A 21,532-nucleotide genomic window follows, 5' to 3' on the forward strand; every position below is an offset into this window, starting at 1 on the left:
TTTTTACTTTTTTTTTATTTGTATAAATATATGAAGACAATATAATAAATGATTAAACATGCATATTTTGATTTATCTATTTTTATTACAATTTATTTGCATTATTATGTATATTATAATTTATTTACATTTCCGTTTTTATTACAATTGAAATTGCATCTGTTCTCCACTCCCTTAAATCTTTTTCCAAACAAATTTCTCTACACTCATTCCCCCTTTCTTTTGCCACTTGTTTCTCTCCCCCCAAAATCACATTGATGCCATTGCTTAAAAATTTTGACTTGCTTTGCCCTAACTAAATATTCCTTTTTATTTTTCAATTTTACATATTAAGTAAATATTCAATTTTATATCAAATTATCAAAATAATACTATATCTTTTATTTAAAAAACTTAACCTATGTACTTTTCACAATTGAACTAAGGTATTTTTTTTCTTTTACAAATTAAGGGAAGGAGAATTACATTCATTGAATTTGAATTTTGATTATTGAGATATCAACAAAAGCTTTGATTACTGTTTTTTTATATTTTGATGTTATATATATAAATATGTTTTTGAATGAATATATTTGTTATATTTTAGTTCACATATATTAAGTTACGCATGGATTTTTCTTAATTAATTGCCAGTGAAAGAAATAAAAGAGTAGAGAAGTGTTAATGATAAGTTGGAATAAGATTTTGATTTTAAAATCTTGTTATTTTCTTGTCTAGGTTTAGATGGTCTTGGTTCAGATGGATTAGAAAGTTCAATTTATTATTTAAAAATAATATTTAAATTAATTATATTATTAAATATATTTATAATTAAAAATGAATAAGAATATTTTAGAAAATGGCAAGAACATAAAGCAGCATGGAAAGAGAAACTAGGAATGAATGAAGGTGACACTATTATCAAAGGTGAAAATAAACAGTGTAGTATTATTATAATTATTGCTTTGGCTTCACTTGTTGAGTTGTTGACTACTTGTATTAAGGAATTAATTGCCTGATCCACAAGTAGAAAAGGACATTTGTAGAAAGCAAATGAAGGGAGTGGGGTGTCTTTTCTATTGGTCAAAAATATTTGAGTGTGGTTGTTATGGTTTTCTTAAAGAAAATTACAGACACCATTCCATACCTTAAAGTTCCTCCTTTTTAGGTTATGGGCCGCCAAGTGCCCCCCAAAAAGCCAAAACTAATTTAAAATATCGCACACGTGGAAGATCGGATACCATCTTACTTCAACTTTATTTCCTACGGATGTGGTGGTTTAATTTTATAATGAATAATTTAAAAAAGTTAAAATTTGGATTACTATATTAAATTATGTAATAATTTGAGAAACAAAGATTAATAACATACGCACGATGTAAATAAGATTTATATAAAACAAAACATTAACGTGTAAAATTTTATTTGTGTTTATAATACTTCTCATACACATAAAAATAATGTGAACACATTTTTTTTATGAAATAAAACGCTACGAAAAATGATGTAAATATGAGATAAAATTGAGGCCCAACATTAAACTAAAATTATTCCTCTAATTTGTACCATCGTGACAAACTTTCTAAAATGTCACAATATGAAATATATCATTGACAAGACATTCATATATCAAGTTCTGCATAAGATGAATTTTTATCATTATACACATTACATATAAATTTTAAGAGATATAAACAGGAAGAAAAACATGAAAATCAGTAAAAAGAAAACATAATATCATTGCAAAAATAACATAAAAATCACATTTTCAAATGTGTTAAAATTTATATAAAATAAATTATTAGCATAGAAGTTTATATAAATTTAAATTTATATAAATTTAATATTATGATAACTTATTTTTTAATAGAAATACGACCAACATTTATTTAGTTTTGAAAATAGTATGGATGGTTTTGAAAACATATGTGCCTTATCTAGTTACCAAATTAGAGGTTAAAATTCACATTAATGCTACGTTTGGTAAGAGTGTTGTTTTTTCTTTATGTTTTAGCATGTACTAGTGTCACGGGCCGTAGTTCAAAGCCCGTGACCATCGCACCAAATGCATCCAATGGAGGTCTATTGCTCAGATGGGGATCATTTGGCCCACGAGAACTGGCCCGATTCAAAGAGCTATTAGAGAAGCCTGTTAGATTGAAGCCTGGTTGGCCCGATAATGAAGACATGGCAACTTAGGCTGATATGGTAACTAATCTTAGAAGATAGAGGGAGTCATATCTTGTGAAGATTAGATTAGATTTGATATGACATATCTTGTAAATCCCTAAAATAAAGGGATATGGTTAATCTCGTCCGTCGATGTAAATGTATCTTGACCGTCGGTTTTGAGGGAGCTCAACTATAAACAGAGAGCCTCCCCCTTAGTTGTACTTACTCCATTCATTATTTCATCATTCTTTGTGAATAAGAGAATTGAGAGCATTTACTCAAACACTTTGAGAGCGCTCTTTCTGTTGTTCTTTTGTTTAGCTTCTTTTGGCATAAATCACTTTTGCTCTTCAATTGGGTGCCCTGGAGGAGTTCTTAAGGAATTGTCACTTGAGTTAAGGCTGATTTAGGCGAGTTTGGACGAACGGATTGCCTAAGGCCGCACTAACCGCAAGAGAAAACTCTAGCCCCGTGACAAGTGGTATCAGAGCTGTTGGTTCGAACCAAGTGATATCTGGGTTATTGGTTCGAAGGCACCGTTGGGATGTCGAAAGAAGAGTTCGAACAAAGGTGAGCGAGGAAGTCTTTGAGGGAGACATTATCGATAGTAGAAGAACGTGTGGGTAAACTCGAGGGATCCATGGAGGATGCAAAGGAGGCACTTGATGGGGTCGAGGATCGCATAGCAAACTGGAAGGAGCAGTCCAGAGACTATGTAAAGATGTCTCTTGATTCCACCATGGATAAGGTAAACGAGTTGTTTAATTCACATAGGGATAAACTGTCGGAAAGGAATGATGCTCTCGATGCCATGATGATGGCTTTAAAGGAGGAAACAATGGCCACGACGAGGGCTTTGAGCACAAGAATAGAGGAGCTCGTGGGAGAGCTGGCCTTGTTTCGAGCAACTATGGGGAAATGAGTGGCAAATGCAGCACTCAATAACGAGGATGTCCCGAAGCTGAAAGAGTTTGTGAGGACAAGGTCTGCATGCGATGTGGATAATTTCTTGTGGAGGATAGAAAACTACTTCCGTGCCAAAGGCATCGTGGACGATGCGGTTAAGGTAAACATTGCTTCAATGTTTCTTACTGACTTTGCGCTTTTATGGTGGCGAGGCAAGACCACAAATAAAAGGCAAGGTGAGATTGAGACGTGGCAAGAGTTCTAATGCGAATTGAAGGGACAGTTTTACCCAAAATTTGCCGAGGAAGAAGCTCGGGCAAAGTTGCAAGGGATAACGCAACGGGGCACAGTGGGAGAGTATGTTCGAGAGTTCAAGGAACTCATGCTCTAAGTTTCAGAGGTGACCGAAAGAGAAGCATTGCTTGCTTTTCAGAATGGATTGAAGCCGTGGGTCAGACAGGAGGTGAAACAAAGAGGTGTCCAAAAGCTATCGGAAGCCATGACGGTAGTTGAGTCTGTGGTCAAGCTTGGCCTAGGGAAAGACAAGCTTGGGTCTTCCAAGTCCGAGGGAAGGGGCGTATGTGAAATGGATCATAAGGAAGATATTGTTGATGGCAACGGCAACGGCAACGGCAACGACGACAATGGTGGTAATAAGAAACCATGAGTTGGGAAGAAAAAACCCAAGAGGAAAATGGACAAGCCGAAATGCTTTCTTTGCGACGGTCCACACATATTGAAGAAATGTCTGAAGAAATCCGCGCTTAAGGAGAAGCCGGTGGGTAAGGCCTTGGTACTTGGTTTGAGCGCAATGGGTGTCGAAACCAAGGAGGCCGAAAGCGAGAAGAAGCCAGTGGAGTGCTTCTTGTGTCATGGTCCGCATAGGTTGCGGAAGTGTCCGAGAAAGCCTGTCATCGAAGGGAACGATGGAGCAGACAAGGAGCCCAAGAAGCTTGGTTCGAGAAAGGGAAAAGCTGAAATTAATAGGGCAAAGAGGAGCGAAAAGAAGCGAGTAAAGTACTTCTTGTGCCATGGTCCGCATGAGTTGTGAAACTGTTCAAAGCAAGCCGGAGTTAAAAGAAAGGCAACGTCTGAGCTTGGTGAGTCATCGGAGGGGCTTCCACCTAAGGAAGAGGTGAGTTTGTCATCGGACTTAGAGGAAAGAGTTACGATGAAAACAGTGAAGCTGGGACCAATGAGGCTCAAGTTGAGTGAAGCGTCGGAGTTGGCCGAGTCATCGACAAGGCTTCCACCTATGGGAGAGGTGGGTGGTGCATCGGACTTCAAGGAAAAAGAAGTGATGCATGTGGGACAATTGACCAGAGTAAATGCAAAGGTACATTCCCAACACTGTGATAGTGTTTTTCATTCTAACTTGTTGACTTGGCAAGAATGTAAGGGCACTTTCGAAGTTCTTGAGCAAAGAGGCCGAGAGACTGTGGGCAAAGCGAAGCCAAGGGTGATGAATCACGAGGATTCTATTCGAGAAAAGTTAGAATGTGGACAAGAGAGTGACATAACTTCTTGTCATCGAGATGTACAAACGAGTAGGACGGTTCGAGTTAAGAAGTGACGTAAGCCGATACAAAAGTCCCGCGTCGAGACAAGACCGAGGCGAATCAAGTCAGTGCCATTCGAAAGTCGCAACGAGGATATTGCGAGAATGGGTGGGGGAGAATGTCACGGGCCGCAGTTCAAAGCCCATGACCATCGCACCAAATGCATCCAATGGAGGTCTATTACTCAGATGAGGATCATTTGACCCACGAGAACTGGCCCGATTCAAAGAGCTATTAGAGAAGTATGTCAGATTGAAGCCTGGTTGGCCCGATAATAAAGACATGGCAACTTAGGCTGATATGGTAACTAATCTTAGAAGATAGATGGAATCATATCTTGTAAAGATTAGATTAGATTTGATATGGCATATCTTGTAAATCCTTAAAATAAAGGGATATAGTTATTCTTGTCTGTCAATGTAAATGTATCTTGACCGTCGGTTTTGGGGGAGCTCAACTATAAACAGAGAGCCTCCCCCTCAGTTGTACTGACTCCATTCATTGTTTCATTATTCTTTGTGAATAAGAGAATTGAGAGCATTTACTCAAACACTTTGCGAGTGCTCTTTCTGTTGTTCTTTTGTTTAGCTTCTTTTGGCATAAATCGCTTCCGCTCTTCAATTTGGTGCCCTGGAGGAGTTCTTAAGGAATCCTCACGTGAGTTAAGGCTGACTTAGGCGAGTTTGGACGCACAGATCGCAAGAGAAAACTCTAGCTCCGTGACAGTAGCAATAAATTAATCTCAATTGATAATTTTTAGCCACTCATATGATTTGTTTTTGAAAAACAGAAGGAATTGTTTTTGTTTACTTTGAAGATTTCTTTATTTTTTTATAAGAATTTTTACTTAATTTTTTAATTTAATTTATATTTAATTATTGTGTATATATATTAAATAAACTTTTTTATATTATTACACATATAAATGTATAATTTAGGTTGAAAGAAATGATGATGAATAAAGATTAAAATATGTTATTATCAAATAATAGAAAAGTGAGCCGACTACTTACAATGGGATTGTCTCTACAACTAACAAACAAATATAATTGTGACATGATTTGTGCTTTCAAATGTTAGTTGATTGAGTGAAAGACACTTTCATGCACTTAGAAATGAATCAAAATTTGTTTAAATTAATAAATGACATGTCTAAACGATAAACCTACTACAACAAAATTGATTCTTAACCTCATCCACGGTAAAAGAATTTAACAATGTATTATAAAATTGTTTGTTATAATTAATAATAATTAAGTACTAAACATAAATATAAAATATCTTAAATTTTGAAATTTTCATTTTATAAAAAAAAAATATAGATAAATGAGTTGTAGCAAAACAGGCAAAAGAAGAAATGGAGATGGAAGTTGATGATAGGAGGGACCAAGCAAGGGGGCCTAACTTTTCCTTTCACGATTGAAAAGGATGGGGTCCCACTTTTTGCTTTATTTTCCCATTCTGTCTTTTTATTTATATTTTTCTAATATTTTATTTTCTCTCTCTTTGCACTTTTAGCTTACTCATCATCTTCTTTTTCCATATACACCCACCAATTTCTATCTCCTACCTCCATAAACCCAAAACAGAGTAATAAATAATTAAATAAAACAGAGCAAAAGCCTGAAAATAGAGCTCAAAACAGGGGAAAAACACAGAGCAAAAGCAGCAAAAAAACAGAGAGAAATTCTGGAAGGCTCCTTGCTTTGGGGTTTCTCGTTGTAATTCCCTTTTTTTTTTGTATATATATAACTCCTATTTCGATATTAGAGCTAGTAACCGATCTTGTCATTTTTTTTTCCCCCTCAAGGTAAATTTCTTATTTCTCTTTAGATTAAAGCGTTTAATTTGATTTTCATTTCTGGGTCTTTCTCTTTTCCTTCACTTTATTTTGATTTCATTTATGGGTTTTAGATTCACTTTTTTTTTATTTGTTAGTACATATTGGTTTATTGGCTTGTTGATTGATCTCCTTTTTTTTTTTTTGCTTAATTTGTTTGTTTGTTTGTGTAGTTTTTGCTTTGATTATGGAGTTCAGTCTTTAGATTGAAGTTCTAATTCTTTAATTTTACATGTTCTGGAATGGAATTAGTCTTGCTTGTAGTGCTTTTCATGGGATGCTTACTCCCCTACCTTTTTCCTTTTTATTAAAATTAAAAAATAGTTTCACTTTTTTTTTTACTTATTTTATTTTGACTGTTTGACTCGTCATGGATGACTAAAATTTAACGAGGAATTTTCTCTCTTCTACTCAATTCTGTTTTGAGTGTGTATATGTGTATTTCGCTTTTGCGTATTCTCTTATTGTATAGATTATTGTTTTCTGTTTGTTTCTAGATGCTTAGAACTGTTAACTTTTTGGCTGTCTTTATTGAGAAAATTAGCGACTTTTACTCTTAAACAGTGCTGATCATGTGAACTCTTGGATGATTAAAGTGACTTCTAGAATTTGAACCCTTCGCTATATCACTATTGTGTGATCAAATTTTAAGTAATTAAGCTACCCCATATAGTCAGTCGATGTTGATTAAGCTTGCTGTTACATCAAACATGAACTGAAATCTCTTCTAACAACAATCTTTTACTCTTCTCTATATGACAGCTATTGAAGGGAACGAAGAAATAGCAGAGTCCGGGATCATCTGAGAAGCTACTTGCCCCACTTGATGTATAGTTTGCTTAGAAGCCTGTAAATTTTGGAGAAAAGTTCTAGTGTTTGGTTAGGACTAGTGTGATTGGGAAGATGGGTTACATTTGTGATTTCTGTGGTGATCAACCTTCGCTGGTATATTGCCGGTCTGATGCTGCTTGTTTATGTTTGTCATGTGATCGAAATGTCCATTCTGCTAATGCTCTGTCAAAACGTCATTCGAGAACATTGTTATGTGAAAGATGCAATTCACAGCCTGCTTTTGTTAGATGTGCTGAAGAAAAGGTTTCCCTCTGTCAAAACTGTGATTGGATGGGTCATGATGCCTCTACCTCGAATTCAACACATAAGAGGCAAACAATTAATAGTTATTCTGGTTGCCCATCATCTGGGGAACTTTCTTCCATATGGTCATTTTTTTCACAATCAGATTCTGCAGGCGAATCTGCTTGTGAGCAGGAATTAGGTTTGATGAGCATCTCTGAGAACATAGAGAGTACTTCCTGGGACCCTACAGTAAACACCATTAGCCACAACAGTGCTGGTGTTGCTGAGGTTAATGGTGACTGCAATGTGGATAAGGGAAGTGGCAGGACCAGAACTTCGATTCCTGAATACAGACCTGCACCACAGCTTCTGGATCAGCCAGCCGGATCAACAGATACATCACTGCCCAAGGTAAATGATGAATTCTGAATATTTGTCTTTGACAAACTTAGATGCACTATCCTTGAGGTACTTTCAGGCCCTTGATATCTGAGTCTCTTGGGGCAATATGAAAGAACTATGATAAGCTTTTCGAGAACGGGTCTAAATTTGCAAATGCATTCTGCAGTCCGTGCTTAGTGCTGAAAGCATATTTACAGCGAGTATTCTGTGATAGCTGCTCTTTCTGACCAGAAAACTAGCTTAAGCAAAAACTTCTTGTTCCAATTAGTTTCTTCTGTGGAAGAACTGTATGCCAATTTCAATTCCTTTCTTTTCTTGATTTCATTTTATGATGGAAATTGAAGGTCCATCCAGTTGAACTTGATTGAATTTTCATTTAAATGTAAAAGATGTTGATCTTTCAGTAAACCTACAGTATAACTTGAACTTGTATTCAGTTTTTATTTTTATTTCTTGGCCCAAAAGCAACTCAAGTTTTACAGTAATATTACAGATAACTATTCAGTGAGGCCTTCACAGTGGAATTACTATATCACTAACCTGGTCCTCAGTTATATTTGTGATCTTATGCCTTTTCTTCCATGGGTTCATAATTGGAATCTAGATCTCTCTGATTTCACCCATATGAATTTCTTTCTGCTTCTAGTCTCATGCCATCATCTACATTGTTGAAGTGTTACATTTATTTTAATTGAGAGGGAAAAGGACAGTGTGAAAGTGATGTACACAAGAAACAGGGAAAGTTGGTTGATGTTTTTGTTGGAAGTTATCAAAATTTTGTTCTGATCATAAGAAGAGTGATTATTTGTAATTTTGTAGAATTTTAGTATCAGATGGTTCAAGTTCATTTTTGACATAGTAGAGATAATATGTTCCCTTTTGGGAACCTTTGCTAATTTTGTACTTAATTTGCAGTTTTGTCCTCAAACAAAGTATCCTGGACTTTCTGAAGATGACCTGTACGATGACTTCAACATAGATGAAGTTGATTTAAACCTTGAAAACTATGAAGAACTCTTTGGGGTAACTCTCAATCATTCAGAAGAACTTTTAGAGAACGGTGGGATTGATAGTTTATTTGGGACAAAAGACATGTCTGCTGCTGATTCCACCTGTCAGGGTGCAGTGGCTGCTGAGGTTATCTCAATTTCTTTTGTTCTTGCTTTGTGGTGAATTTTTTAGATGTTATGAATTTTTTTTTCATGGTGTTCTTGATTAGAACTTGTGATATATATTGCATATTTGAGCTATTTTCTTTTCTTAACGTGTAAAATGGAAGCATTCCTTGTCAGATTAAAATAGAGAAAAAAAATTGACGATCATGAGAAGCTTTAATTTGATGAACACAATTTCTACTAGATTTTCCATTCTCTTCCTCGAAGGAAATTATTCATTTTGGTGGGGGGATCAATAGCATCAATAACCTTAATTTTCAGACATGAGTAATGTATCCAAATGAAGTTTATTGTCCTTCCATTTTCTGTGTTTTCATTTTGAATAATGATGAAATTTCAGTAGTATCTGGAGAAAAACAATAGCCTTGATTCTCAGAAATAACCAATGTAAAAAAGGAAGTTTATTTCTCCTTCCAGTTTCAGGAAAATGCTCCTCTTTTGGATGTGTCGATTATATAGCCCATTATTGGTGCTGAGATTGAGGATTCCTCAAGCTTGCAAGTACTTGATCTTTCAGTGCCTTCTTGATTATTATTAGATCGGCTTTCTTGTAAAATATGTATGTTTTAACAATCTGCTTATGAACATTGGCACTTCAATCTGCTTGGATATTACATGTTTGTTTCATCTTCATTAGGGAGTCATATTGTGCAAAATCATTCATAGTGCACTAAGAATTTCAAGTTGTACTTGGAAAATGTTCTTACAATATTCTTGTCCAGGGCTCATCCATTGGACTGGTCAATGCAATCCAGCCAGCATGCAGCAATGCGGCATCAGCTGATTCTGTTATGAGCAATAAAACTGATTCAATTCTGTATTTTACGACAAAGCATGCACATTCAAGCCTCTCGTTTTCTGGCCTTACTGGAGAGAGTAGCGCTGGTGATTATCAAGATTGTGGGGCTTCATCAATGCTCCTCATGGGAGAGCCTCCCTGGTGTCCTCCATGTACTGAGAGCTCCATCCCATCAGCAACTCGAAGCGATGCTGTCATGCGTTACAAGGAAAAGAAGAAGACACGGAAGTAAGTATACGCTGATAACCCATATAAAATGTACATATGTTCTAGTTATATTTAGATATAATTATTAGGTTGTTGCATTTGTTGTTTTAGTGCTTCTTGCTTTAAAAATTTCTGGATTTTGAGATGTTCTTCCTTTCAGTTCCTCTCCTGCGTCTGAATTTTTAGTTCTATGGATTGATTTACCACATGGGTTACTAAGTATACTATCATGGCTTGAGTCCATGTTCTCTCTTGCACTTCCTAGTTTTTCTTCTTATGGACTTTCTCTATTGGCCTTTAAGTTTCAGTTTAGGCATGCAGCAATGGATTCACATGTCTCCAAGTAAAATATATCAAACCTATAACATTTTAACATTTGTATTTTTTCTTGTATCTGAGTATCATCATCTATAAGTTGTGTGTTTTCGTTGCTATTCTTGTCATTGAAGGAGCTTGCTTGATTGTGGTGCTCGCTAGCAAGGAAAGGTGGGTTGGCTACATCCATGTATATTTATCTCTGGGAAATGAGATATATATTCTCTTTACTGTCAGTCTCAACATTTTATTTTACCACTAGTCTTTGATTATAAAAAAACCATTCTACCTGTTGGAGGAATTTTATATGTTTATTAGTTTCATCCTTGTGGCATATGATAGGTTTGAAAAGCGAGTGAGATATGCCTCTCGCAAAGCAAGGGCTGATGTGAGAAAGCGAGTGAAGGGACGCTTTGTCAAAGCCGGTGATGCCTATGATTATGATCCGTTGAACCAAACTAGAAGCTGCTGAGAGTACAAATTTTTTTAACCGTGCTTACAAAAAGGAAAGAAACACATGAATGTTAGTTTGAAGAATTTATTGTTCTTTGTCTAATAATGGAGAAATTGATGCTTGTACTTTTTTCTTTTCTGAACTAGTTAAATGACAGGGTATATGTATATATGGTTGTATCTCAGGGCCCCAGGTTTTATCAGGTGATGTTGGATACAGAACTGCCTTGAATAAATTCCCAAGGCTCCGGTAATGGAAAGATTCTTGTATCAGGACATCATTCGCCGAGATCTGCCTTTGCCACCACCTAAACCACTGCTTTCAACCTCATCAGTTCTTCAACCCATCCGTATTCATTCTTGGTGTTAGCGATTCTATAAAAGCTGCTGTTGTCACCGCCACCACTGCGCCTTGGAATGTCTCAGTTATAGGCAAGAAAGCATGCAGCTGTAGTTTTGCGCCTTTTTTTTCCTTCACTTCTGATGGACATGTATGTATAGCATAGGTATTCTATTTCTAAGTTCAGTTTAGTATTTTAATTGTTTGCCAAAAGTAAATAATTGTGCCTGCTGGGTCAGACAAGGGATATACACTTGTGGTTCTCTTTTGTGGTTGGATTTGTACAGCACTGGATTTGATCACTTTGCACTTTGGATGGACATTGTGTGTAAACTTTTATACAAATTACCAAAAAAAAAAACATTTTCTATTCTTTTTTGTATCTACCCCCCTTTACCATGAAACAAAGGCAATGCTTCCGAGAATCTGGTATATCATACAATGCCAAGCAATAGAGCCTTAGGAATAATGGCGAATACCACTTTTATCCCTGTTGATGAATTGTAAGAGTCACATTACCCTCAGGAGTGATTATTATAAAAGGGCATGGACATAAGATCGATATGTATAAAAAATTCGTTAATTATTTTCAACAACTAAAACAAAATACATATTGGAAATCTGGTTTGATTACAATAACTACCGGGATGAACACATCATCATCAGCTATAAAAGAACCTATAAATCCATAGGCTCACTATGCTCCAATATTTTCCTTCCATGCATCAACAATGGAGCAGTGAACGATCAGAGTGCAAATTAAGGCAGTATGGAGAACAATCATTCCTCTTGGTTTAATTCATTTATAAATAATAAGTAGACCACTACACAAAATTGGGAAGAAGTAAAGAAAAAGGAAAAAAAAATTCAGGTTCAGCTGTTATACCATGGCCCGCAAGAACACTACTACTTAATCTCCTTAACCTCAAAGGACATCAATCATCATCTGAACCACTATCTTCAGACATCATTCCAACATCATCAACTATTGCCGAGTCCTGTAAACAATTGGCAGAAAAAGAACTTGTTACCTAAAATGAAGAGGTAAACGCATGCAGTCACTTCCCGCACTCAAAATTCACGAGTAAATCTAATGATGGTGTCTACTAGAGAAAGAGAGGGGCATGACTTGTGTAACAATCAAAAGAATTAGCACTCTTACCGCCATTTTATCCCAGTCCTTCAATTTAGGATTTGTTAGCATGTAATTATCACGCAATGGGGCCCAAGCAGGTCCTTCATCATTCCTAGAATCAGATGTATTACCCTGCATGTCATAAAGCTGCGTAAGCAATTACAGAAAAGTTTCTACAGAATCCATATAACAAATAAAGAGGCAATTAATGTGACGTTCCCAGCAAATTATGAGCCAAATTAGATAATTCTTTTGTAGCTTAACATTGACAAGATGATACACACATACTAAAGTCTTGTAGATAGACCACAAAAACATCCAACAGTACTAAGGAAAAAAGGATATCCGGAGAGATATAGCACAAATGCAAGGAATTTGTAAAATACTTAAGAAAATAACCAACCTTACTGGAAGAATCGCGTGCGGGCAATGATGTCTTGCCTAGCTCTGAAAAGAAGGCTTCTTTCCTTCGCTTCCTTATCACTGGCAGGAAGCATGAACCACAAAGTCAGAAAACTGGAACTTTAAAAGTAACACACTTTTAAGGGTTATCCAGGGGCAAGCAAAGTTTTCCATAATCTTTTAAAAGTAGCATATGTTAAGTACCATGAAAATTGACATCCGTGCATAAAGAACCTAAATAATACTCAGCTCTAAATCTAGGGTATCAAGGCATAAATATTTTATTAAATCCATTTAATTTTTTCATTTGTACACCATGATAGAACTTAAAACAGCAAACATAGTTTCTATAAGCACCAATAATTAAGAACCATTGTATTAGATTTAGAACTAGCTGCAGATACAGGAGAAAGATGAAATTTACTTCAATAAATAAGAACCATTTCAAATCTAAGCTTTTGAAAGAATAAAGTATCTACCATCTGATCAGATAAAAGTGACAACAGTTTGTACGTATATGCATATAATATATATACAAAAGGCTCGCTGTTCTAGGTGAGAACCACAGAGTGACAAATGTATGAGAAGATTGCCTGGTGATAAATGATAATAGTATATCATGTCTTTTCTCACTGATCTAGCCATAGACATAACTTGAAAGAAATTAAGCAAGAAGCCAAGAACAAGAATTCCAAGTTATTTAAATGCCAAATGCCCATAAGAAGGCCTAATATTCAGAACAAGATTTACATGGCAGCCGGGTATTGCACATTTCCCAAAATTCAATAAATTTGCTTTTAGATGTTGAATATAAAATTATAGTTGTAGTGATATAAATATACCTTTTGCATCTTTAGACCTCGAAGGGTCCAATCCTTTCTGAGCCTTTTGTGCTTTATTCACCTACATGATATATGAAACAACAAAAGATTACGCAGAGACTGGATAGTAATAACTATCAATCAGACTAACAGACAAAATAAGATACTTCAACAAAGAAATTTTAGCTTCCATAAAACAAACAAAGAAATTTTAGCTTCCATAAAACAACTTACAGCATTGAATAACTTCACCACTGAAATGTCCAGCAACACATAAAAAAACAAAATTAGTATGAGAAGAAATAAGCAATGAACTAAGTTATATGTATAACATTAGAAGAAAATATGGTCTAAAAATACAATACCTCCTTTTGTAGCAATACCGATTAGAAACTTTTCCTGTGAATCCAAGTAATTTGCAGGCTTCACATGCCCTTTCTCTGCAACCTGTAACATTAAAATCACATAGCCTAAAAAAAAGCATAACACAAGCAGTCATTGTAAAATATTTAGCAAATTCCAAGGCAAATACCAAATGTTTTTCTTTCTTAGCTTCTCCTTTGACTTTCCTTTCAGCTTCTTCTTCAGCTAACTTCTTTGCAACAAGTTGCTTATGCCCTGATAATACAGGACCCTGTAACAATTTTTAAAAAGAATTATAGGGAAAAAAAATAAAATTTTCTATCTGAAATGAAAAAGACCCAAGTTCAGAAACTAGCATTACCAATGAATCATCAGCCACATGCCTCTTTATAATGTTCTTAAATGCCAACCTGAATGCTCTGACACCTTCCGTAAACCTCATAATCCCAGGTTGAATTTCACCTCCTTCTTGTTCTTCTCCTTCTGAATCATCACTTCCTTCAAAAGAAATATCTCCGCCGCGCCCTCTCCGGGTATCATGAGGAACTGCCTCCTCCGCTGTGTCTTCCTTTTCCTCCTCCTCCTCGTCATCAGAATTGTAGTCACGGGCACGTTTCTCAAACAGATTTCTCATTTTTTTACTTACTCTAAACTTTTTTCCTTTACCCTCCAACATCTTGAGCTTCTTATTTTTGGCTTTGGTACCTTTCTTTTTACCCAGATTTCTTTTCCTTTTTCCGGCTGTAAAACTGCCTTCCTCCATTGTCATTATCAGCTTCTTTCTTTCTTTGAACAGGAAAAAAAAACCAAGGATGACAAGAAAGAGAAGATTACAAAAACCCTTTTTAAACCCTAATTATACCGAGAAAACTCAGAAGCAGAACAGTCTTTTATTTTCTAAATGAATTTTCCTTCTCGCTTTATTATTACCGTTATTAGTATTTTATTCAAAAATGAATGAATTTATATTAAATTAAGAAATAAATTGATTTTTTATAAATAAAATAAAATTTTTGGTTGTTTGAAATAGTCTTTTCACGTAAAATAAATTTCATCCATTTTACATTGTTTTTGTTCAAAAAAATTTCATTTTACTTGAATTAATTTTTGAATTAATTTTAACATATCATCATGAAGTATATGTCTAATTACTCCAACAGCCTCATTAGCATTTAACAATAAAAATATATAACATTTTTAACAATAATGATCAATTTATCTTTTGATCTAATATTTTTTTTTGCCAAAAACTTTTAAGTTCTTTGTTTCGGCCCTTTTATTTTATTTGCGCTCTACATTTCTTTTTGGACATTTTATCAAAAAAGCCATTTTTTAAAAAAAATTATCGAAATGGGTCCATTATTTAATTATTTACCGGAATAGTCCATTTTTCGCAAATCGCGTCCACGTCAGCGCGATTTCAGGGGACGCGCCAGGAAATCACGTCCACGTCAGCAACTCGCGCTGACGTGGACGCGACTTGACCCGCGCGTGAACAATGCTCCAACGGTCAAAAATTTGACCATTGCTCCCCCAACGGTAAAAAAAAAACTATAGATACCCCCACTCCTTTTTTTTTCACAAACTAATCCTCTCGAATTTCCTCTCAATTTCCTTCAAAAATTCTCTTAAGTTCCTCTTAAGTTTCTTTTAACTCATTTTTTTTAAATAATTTTAAATTTTTTTAAAAAAAATTTTTAAACCATAAAAATTTGTACGATTTCAACAATGGCCGGAGAATTGACTCGTCTTGATAAACATCACATATTGGTGGAACAAATGAAAATGGTAAGTATTAAATTTAATTTTTAAATATTATTTAAGAATTTTTTATTTATGCATTTTTAGATAATTATTAATTTTTTATTTGTTATAAAAGTCTGTAGATCGGGTATTGGAATGCAATTTCCAGAATATGCATGCTCCTCCATCACCGTTAGTAGAGAACTACCTGCGGGAAGCGGATTTTTGGCACGTGGCGACGGTAGGCCGGGGATGCAAGGTGGACCCGAAACTAATCAGTGCGTTGATTGAGAGGTGGAGACCCGAAACGCACACATTCCATCTTCCATGTGGAGAGTGCACTATCACTCTAGAAGATGCCAGTCTGTAATTAGGATTGCCGGTGGACGGGAGCCCAGTCACCGGGCCTGCCTAATCTAGCGATTGGGGGGCGGTGTGCTACGAGCTTTTAGGCGCTATTCCGGAGAAAATGGAGGGAGGTAAGATCGAGATGGGTTGGTTATGTGACACATTCCCTGATCTGGATGAAGATTCAACCGAAATTGAAAGAATCCGATATGCTCGGGCATACATTCTTCAATTAATTGGAGGTTATCTGATGCCCGACACGTCATGGAGCCGCGTACATCTAAGATGACTGCTGAAACTCGTTGATTTTAGAGCAATCGGTGAATTGAGTTGAGGGTTTGCCGTCTTGGCAATGTTATATCAGGAGATGTGCAGGGCGACGCGACCGAGGAGAGCAAAAATCGGAGGTTGCCTGTCACTACTGCAGTCGTGGGCACGGTTTCGCTTTCCATTTCTACGTCCTCGAGTGGACCACTCATATACATTCCCACTCATAATGTGGTAAATTTTATATTAGATTTTACAATTATTATGTAGATTTTTAAAAATAAAAGTATGCTAAAAATTTATTTAATTAGGTGGAACCATCTGACAAGTCATGCTCAATTACCGTCCTCTCTTGAAGATATACGGCTTCTATTGGACCAACGGTCGGAAGCACAAGTAAGTTTTAAATAAAATAGATATTTTCATACATTCTCTAGTCGATTGATATTTAGTATTTAGTATTTAGTATTATGTATATAACTAATATTTCTATCATGTTCATATAGTTTCAATGGACACTATACGAGGATCTGGCAATTCGGGCAATAATCCCGAAAGAGTTCTTACAAAATCCACAAGTTTGGCACGTGAAACTCGTGTTGATCAACTACGCAACCGTGGAGCCGCACTAGACAGACAGAGTGCTACGACAGTTTGGATGTAGATAACCGATTCCCGTGGATCCTGAGGTGTTTGACGATCAACACAAAGTCGACCTTCGGCAATTGAATACGGATTGGACGAGATACTAGTCCGAGTACATGGAAATGTGGGAATATCGATATAAATATATACCTACTCGAGAACCAATCATCGTTTTGGAGTTAGCGTGCGTTCCAGAATGCATGTCATGGTTTAGGATCTATGGCAAGCCGTATTTACTGACGCCAGAGGAGAGGCAGCGGCAAATACGTGTCGAAAGGGAAAGGCGCGGGCCTCTAAATCCAAGACGACAAGACGACGAAGGCAGCCCCTCAACGAGGCCCAGACATTCACCTGGCTTATCATCAGCGGCCATGCAATCACCAGGCCCAACGAGAGCACCGACACAGTCACCCGACGCAGCAGTTCAACCGATAATACCCACGCAACCGCCTTTTCAGATGATGCCAGGTGCGTTTCCTAGCCCTTATATGTACCCTTTTCCGAGTCCTATGGCAGGTTGGAGCCAAATGCCCGGTTCAGCTCCATTTCCTGTTATGCCGAGTGGACCGCCGATGTATAGGCCAGCGGTGCACGAGGGATCACAAGAGGGGCTGTCGGAGAGCTCTCCTTTTTACCAATCCCGACCAACGTATGAGTTTCAAACACCATCGCCGTTCGTGATGCAAACACCTCCACATACACTATTATTTGAAGGTGGATCATCGTCGCAAGTCCGATAACCAGATGCCGTACCGGAAGAACCAGAATCCCCGCCGAAGGGACAACAATCCCCGCCGGAAGCTAGAGAAAGGAGGAATCCAGCACGTAACCGTCGACGGCCGCCATGTGGCACTGAATCCCCCGGGCATAAACATTGATTGCCGTATTTAAATTTATTTGTACAAATATTTTGAATGTTTTGATATTATTTAATGTAATAAAATAGAAGTTTATTTGATGTAATAAAATAGAAATTTTTTATATTATTTGAGAATTCTACTAACCATTAATACCTTAAATTAAAAACCCTAACCTAATTTAATTAAAAACCTTAAACCTTAAACTTAAAAACCCTAACCCCTTAACTTAAAAACCTTAACTTAATTTAATTAAAAACCCTAAACCTTAAACCCTAAACTTAAAAACCTTAACCTAATTAAATTAAAAACTCTAACCTAATTTAATTAAAAACTCTAAACCCTAAACTTAAAAACCCTAACCTAATTTAATTAAAAACCCTAACCTAATTAAATTAAAAACCCTAACCTAATTTAATTAAAAACCCTAACCTAATTAAATTAAAAACCCTAACTTCCTTAACTTAAAAACCCTAACCTAATTAACTTAAAAACTCTAACCTAATTAAATTAAAAACCCTAAACCCTAAACTTAAAAGCCCTGACCTAATTTAATTAAAAACTCTAAACTAAATTAATAATTTTACTTTCACATAATGTTAGATTTGGAAAAATATTTTTTCCTGGTACTAACAATTAATAATTTTATATAATTTGGTAATTTTACTAATCATTAATACAATTTATCAATTAATAATTTCACAAAATTAATTAAATTAAAAACCCTAAACCCTAAACTTAAAAACCCTAAACTTAAAAACCCTAACCTAATTAAATTAAAAACCCTAACTTCATTAACTTAAAAACCCTAACCTAATTAACTTAAAACCCTAACCTAATTAAATTAAAAATCCTAAACCCTAAACTTAAAAACCCACACCTAATTTAATTAAAAACTCTAAACTAAATTAATAATTTTACTTTCACATAATGTTAGATTTGGAAAAATGTTTTTTCCTGGTACTAACAATTAATAATTTTTTATAATTTGATAATTTTACTAATCATTAATACAATTTATCAATTAATAATTTTACATTCACATAATGTTAGATTTGGAAAAATGTTTTGACTGGTACTAACAATTAATAATTTTATATAATTTGATAATTTTTAGTAACCATTAATACAATTTATCAATTAATAATTTCACTAACTTAATTTTTTTTACAATTACATTCAACTATTGCGATTAGGGTATGATCGACTTGTATGGCCTGGATTCTTACACCATCCGCACAACTTTGTTTGAATGACTGTTTCTCGGATATCTATATTGTTACGTATTCTAGTCGAGCAAGGTCAACCCTTTGGTTTGCGACGTAATTCTCTATCCGGTAACGGCTTAAAAGGAGCAAGAGATACGGGCGGCCACTTACGTTCATCTAGGATTAGTGGGAAAACGTGTCTCCAGACGTTGTACATGTTTTCTAATTTGCAAACTTCGTCCACATGACTCACCGAATCCAGACGGAGATTCTGACAAGCTGCAATAACATGGGCGCATGGATAACGAAGTGCATCAAACATCCCACACTCACAAGTCCTATTTTGCAAGTGTACACGATATTGCCCGCCAACAACACTTTGGTGCGGTCTGTCAAACTCTGTCATGCAAAATCATAAATTGTCTCGATCGTGACACACTATGTGCATGGTGTTTGCCCTCGTCTTGGCCTTGTTAATTTATTGAACTACCTTATGCACCATACATGTCCTCCATACATCTGGCCTACATAACTTGCTGTTCGCTTTGGAAATAGCGCCGCCAAACGAAAATATGTCTCTCGCACAACCGATGTTATCGGTAGATGGCGCGTTCCTTTAAGAACAGAATTGAAGCATTCAGCCAGGTTCGACGTCATATGGCCATATCGTAGGCCACCGTCGTATGATTATGCTCACTGTTCGGAACGTATGTTACAAAGGTAGTCCGCCCCTTCTCCGTTAATTGAACGTAAAATTACCAACATCTCGTGAAAACGATCTTTATTTATTTCATACTCTGCCAATATAAGATCATAGCGAATAATTTATACCATTTCTACCAATAAAACTAATTCAAATTGACAAACGAAATAACACAGATATAGACTAAATACCTATGTCGGTCACTTATCGTTGTTCGCTCTTAGATGGATATTGCATATAGTAGTTTGAAGCAATGGGTCTTAGGCAATATCTATGGTGTGTGCGCTGCCATAAGCTTCCCTGTCGATCAAATGCAGCTAGTATAGCGGCGCCCCGATCTAAAATAACATAGATATCAGGTTGGGGGCACACATGCCTCCTTAACTTAAAGAGAAAGAAATCACAGTCATCAGACGACTCCCCCGGTGTTATTACAAATGCAATTGGAAGAATTCTCCCACTGCCATCCTGTGCCACTGTAAGCAATAGCCGATGAGTATACCTACCGAACATAAAGGTACCGTCAATTTGTACCAACGGCTTGCAGTATGAAAATGCGTCTCAGCATTACTTAAAGGTCCAAAACAGGCGTTTGAACACTTGGCATCCACGTAGCAATCGGTCGTTGTAGTACGCATGTTCGATTTCAAGGTCTGTGATGGCACCTAGGACGTATCTCTCTAGCACCTGACACCACTGCCATATTTCATTATATGAGGCATCTCACCCACTATGCATCTTCTCCAACGCCTTTTGCTTAGTTATTTAAGCCTTGCGGTAAGAGGGCGTGTACCCCATTTGGCTACGGATATTGGCAATTAACACTGGCACTGAAGTATTGGGATCTGCTTTTACCGTGGGCAGTATCAAGCTAGCTAACATAGCTGAATCCATCTTAGGATGATCTTGTGAAACACCTATAAACCGAGTACATTAAATAATGCAACATTGCATAATAAAAGTATTATTCAGAAACCGTCAATACTATACTTGAAGCACAAGTATGTGGACCTTTGTACTTTTAATCTCCCACAACCTTGTTCTTTTCCTTAACGAGGCGTAGATTTTCCATGAACATGTGCCGTCTTGGACCACACACTTCGCCTCAAACTTATCAGATTTGGATTTAACGACGTGGTAGTTAACGCTGTTTTTTATGCTATGTTGTTTCAAAGCACCAATAAAACTATCTTTGTTGGTAAACTGATTACCAACTTCAAATTCACCTGAATCTACCCCCGAACTTGTACAATCACGCAACCAGTGTGGTAGATCTGGAAAATCTAACGCATCATCTGCGGACAGATCGACATTATGCATATGGGTTGGAGGTGAGTATGCTCTGAATCGTGGATTTTCTTCTTCATCTGAACTTCTTTCAGCATCTTCAGGTTCTGTTGGAATAGGCTCCGGTTCAGAAAATAAGCCAATTTCTGCACCATCCGGCTTGGGCTCTTGAGGTGGATCCACATCGAAGTCATCTTCTAACCCACAATCATCTGTAGCGTACGAGGTCCCCTCACAGGTTGACATCGTAGGGAGTACGTCATCCCTTCTTCTAGGCATTTGATAACGTTCCTAATTGGATGTAGATTGCCACCCACTAGAACTTGATGTCGTTCCCCAGTACGTATTTCCAGCATCAAACGTCGAGACACCGACGTACATGTCTCATCCATCGACAGAGTGTCTTGCGGGTGATGTGCATTTGACACCGCTACCGAACATGGGTTATTCCGTATTTTATAACTCGCTAATCGAGTGTCGGCCAGGGGTCGTGTATACATCTCGAACACCGGTCGCAAGTACATCAGTT

General features: G+C 36.4%; 2 protein-coding genes across 9 annotated transcripts; one reads left to right on the forward strand and one right to left on the reverse strand.

Annotated features, from left to right (window-relative positions):
* Positions 1 to 6,106: 6,106 nt before the first annotated feature.
* Positions 6,107 to 11,594, forward strand: LOC107912472 (zinc finger protein CONSTANS-LIKE 9). 8 transcript variants are annotated; one of them, XR_001688170.2, is made up of 8 exons: positions 6,107 to 6,426; positions 7,219 to 7,944; positions 8,851 to 9,072; positions 9,833 to 10,137; positions 10,419 to 10,459; positions 10,566 to 10,602; positions 10,774 to 10,954; positions 11,071 to 11,594. XR_001688170.2 is itself a non-coding variant. In XM_016840661.2 (8 exons), the coding sequence occupies exons 2-7, from the start codon at positions 7,360 to 7,362 to the stop codon at positions 10,901 to 10,903; spliced, it is 1,320 nt and encodes a 439-aa protein (XP_016696150.1). In that variant the 5' UTR covers positions 6,107 to 6,426; positions 7,219 to 7,359; the 3' UTR covers positions 10,904 to 10,937; positions 11,071 to 11,594. The 8 variants fall into 8 exon arrangements, 5 of the variants coding, with proteins under 5 accessions (XP_016696150.1, XP_016696149.1, XP_016696153.1 ...); XM_016840661.2 differs by having other exon boundaries at positions 10,774 to 10,937; XM_016840660.2 differs by having other exon boundaries at positions 10,774 to 11,594.
* Positions 11,595 to 11,788: 194 nt separating this feature from the next.
* LOC107912474 (RRP15-like protein) lies at positions 11,789 to 14,882 on the reverse strand. The gene is made up of 8 exons (XM_016840665.2): positions 14,307 to 14,882; positions 14,115 to 14,216; positions 13,948 to 14,029; positions 13,817 to 13,836; positions 13,604 to 13,664; positions 12,763 to 12,842; positions 12,387 to 12,491; positions 11,789 to 12,222 (listed from the first exon to the last, which is right to left on the reverse strand). Exons 1-8 carry the CDS (start codon positions 14,712 to 14,714, stop codon positions 12,160 to 12,162), a joined length of 921 nt encoding a protein of 306 aa, XP_016696154.1. The 5' UTR covers positions 14,715 to 14,882; the 3' UTR covers positions 11,789 to 12,159.
* Between the last annotated feature and the right edge of the window lie 6,650 nt (positions 14,883 to 21,532).

This window comes from Gossypium hirsutum, chromosome D11 (assembly GCF_007990345.1).
Source record: "Gossypium hirsutum isolate 1008001.06 chromosome D11, Gossypium_hirsutum_v2.1, whole genome shotgun sequence".
In the NCBI taxonomy this organism is placed as follows: domain Eukaryota; kingdom Viridiplantae; phylum Streptophyta; class Magnoliopsida; order Malvales; family Malvaceae; genus Gossypium; species Gossypium hirsutum.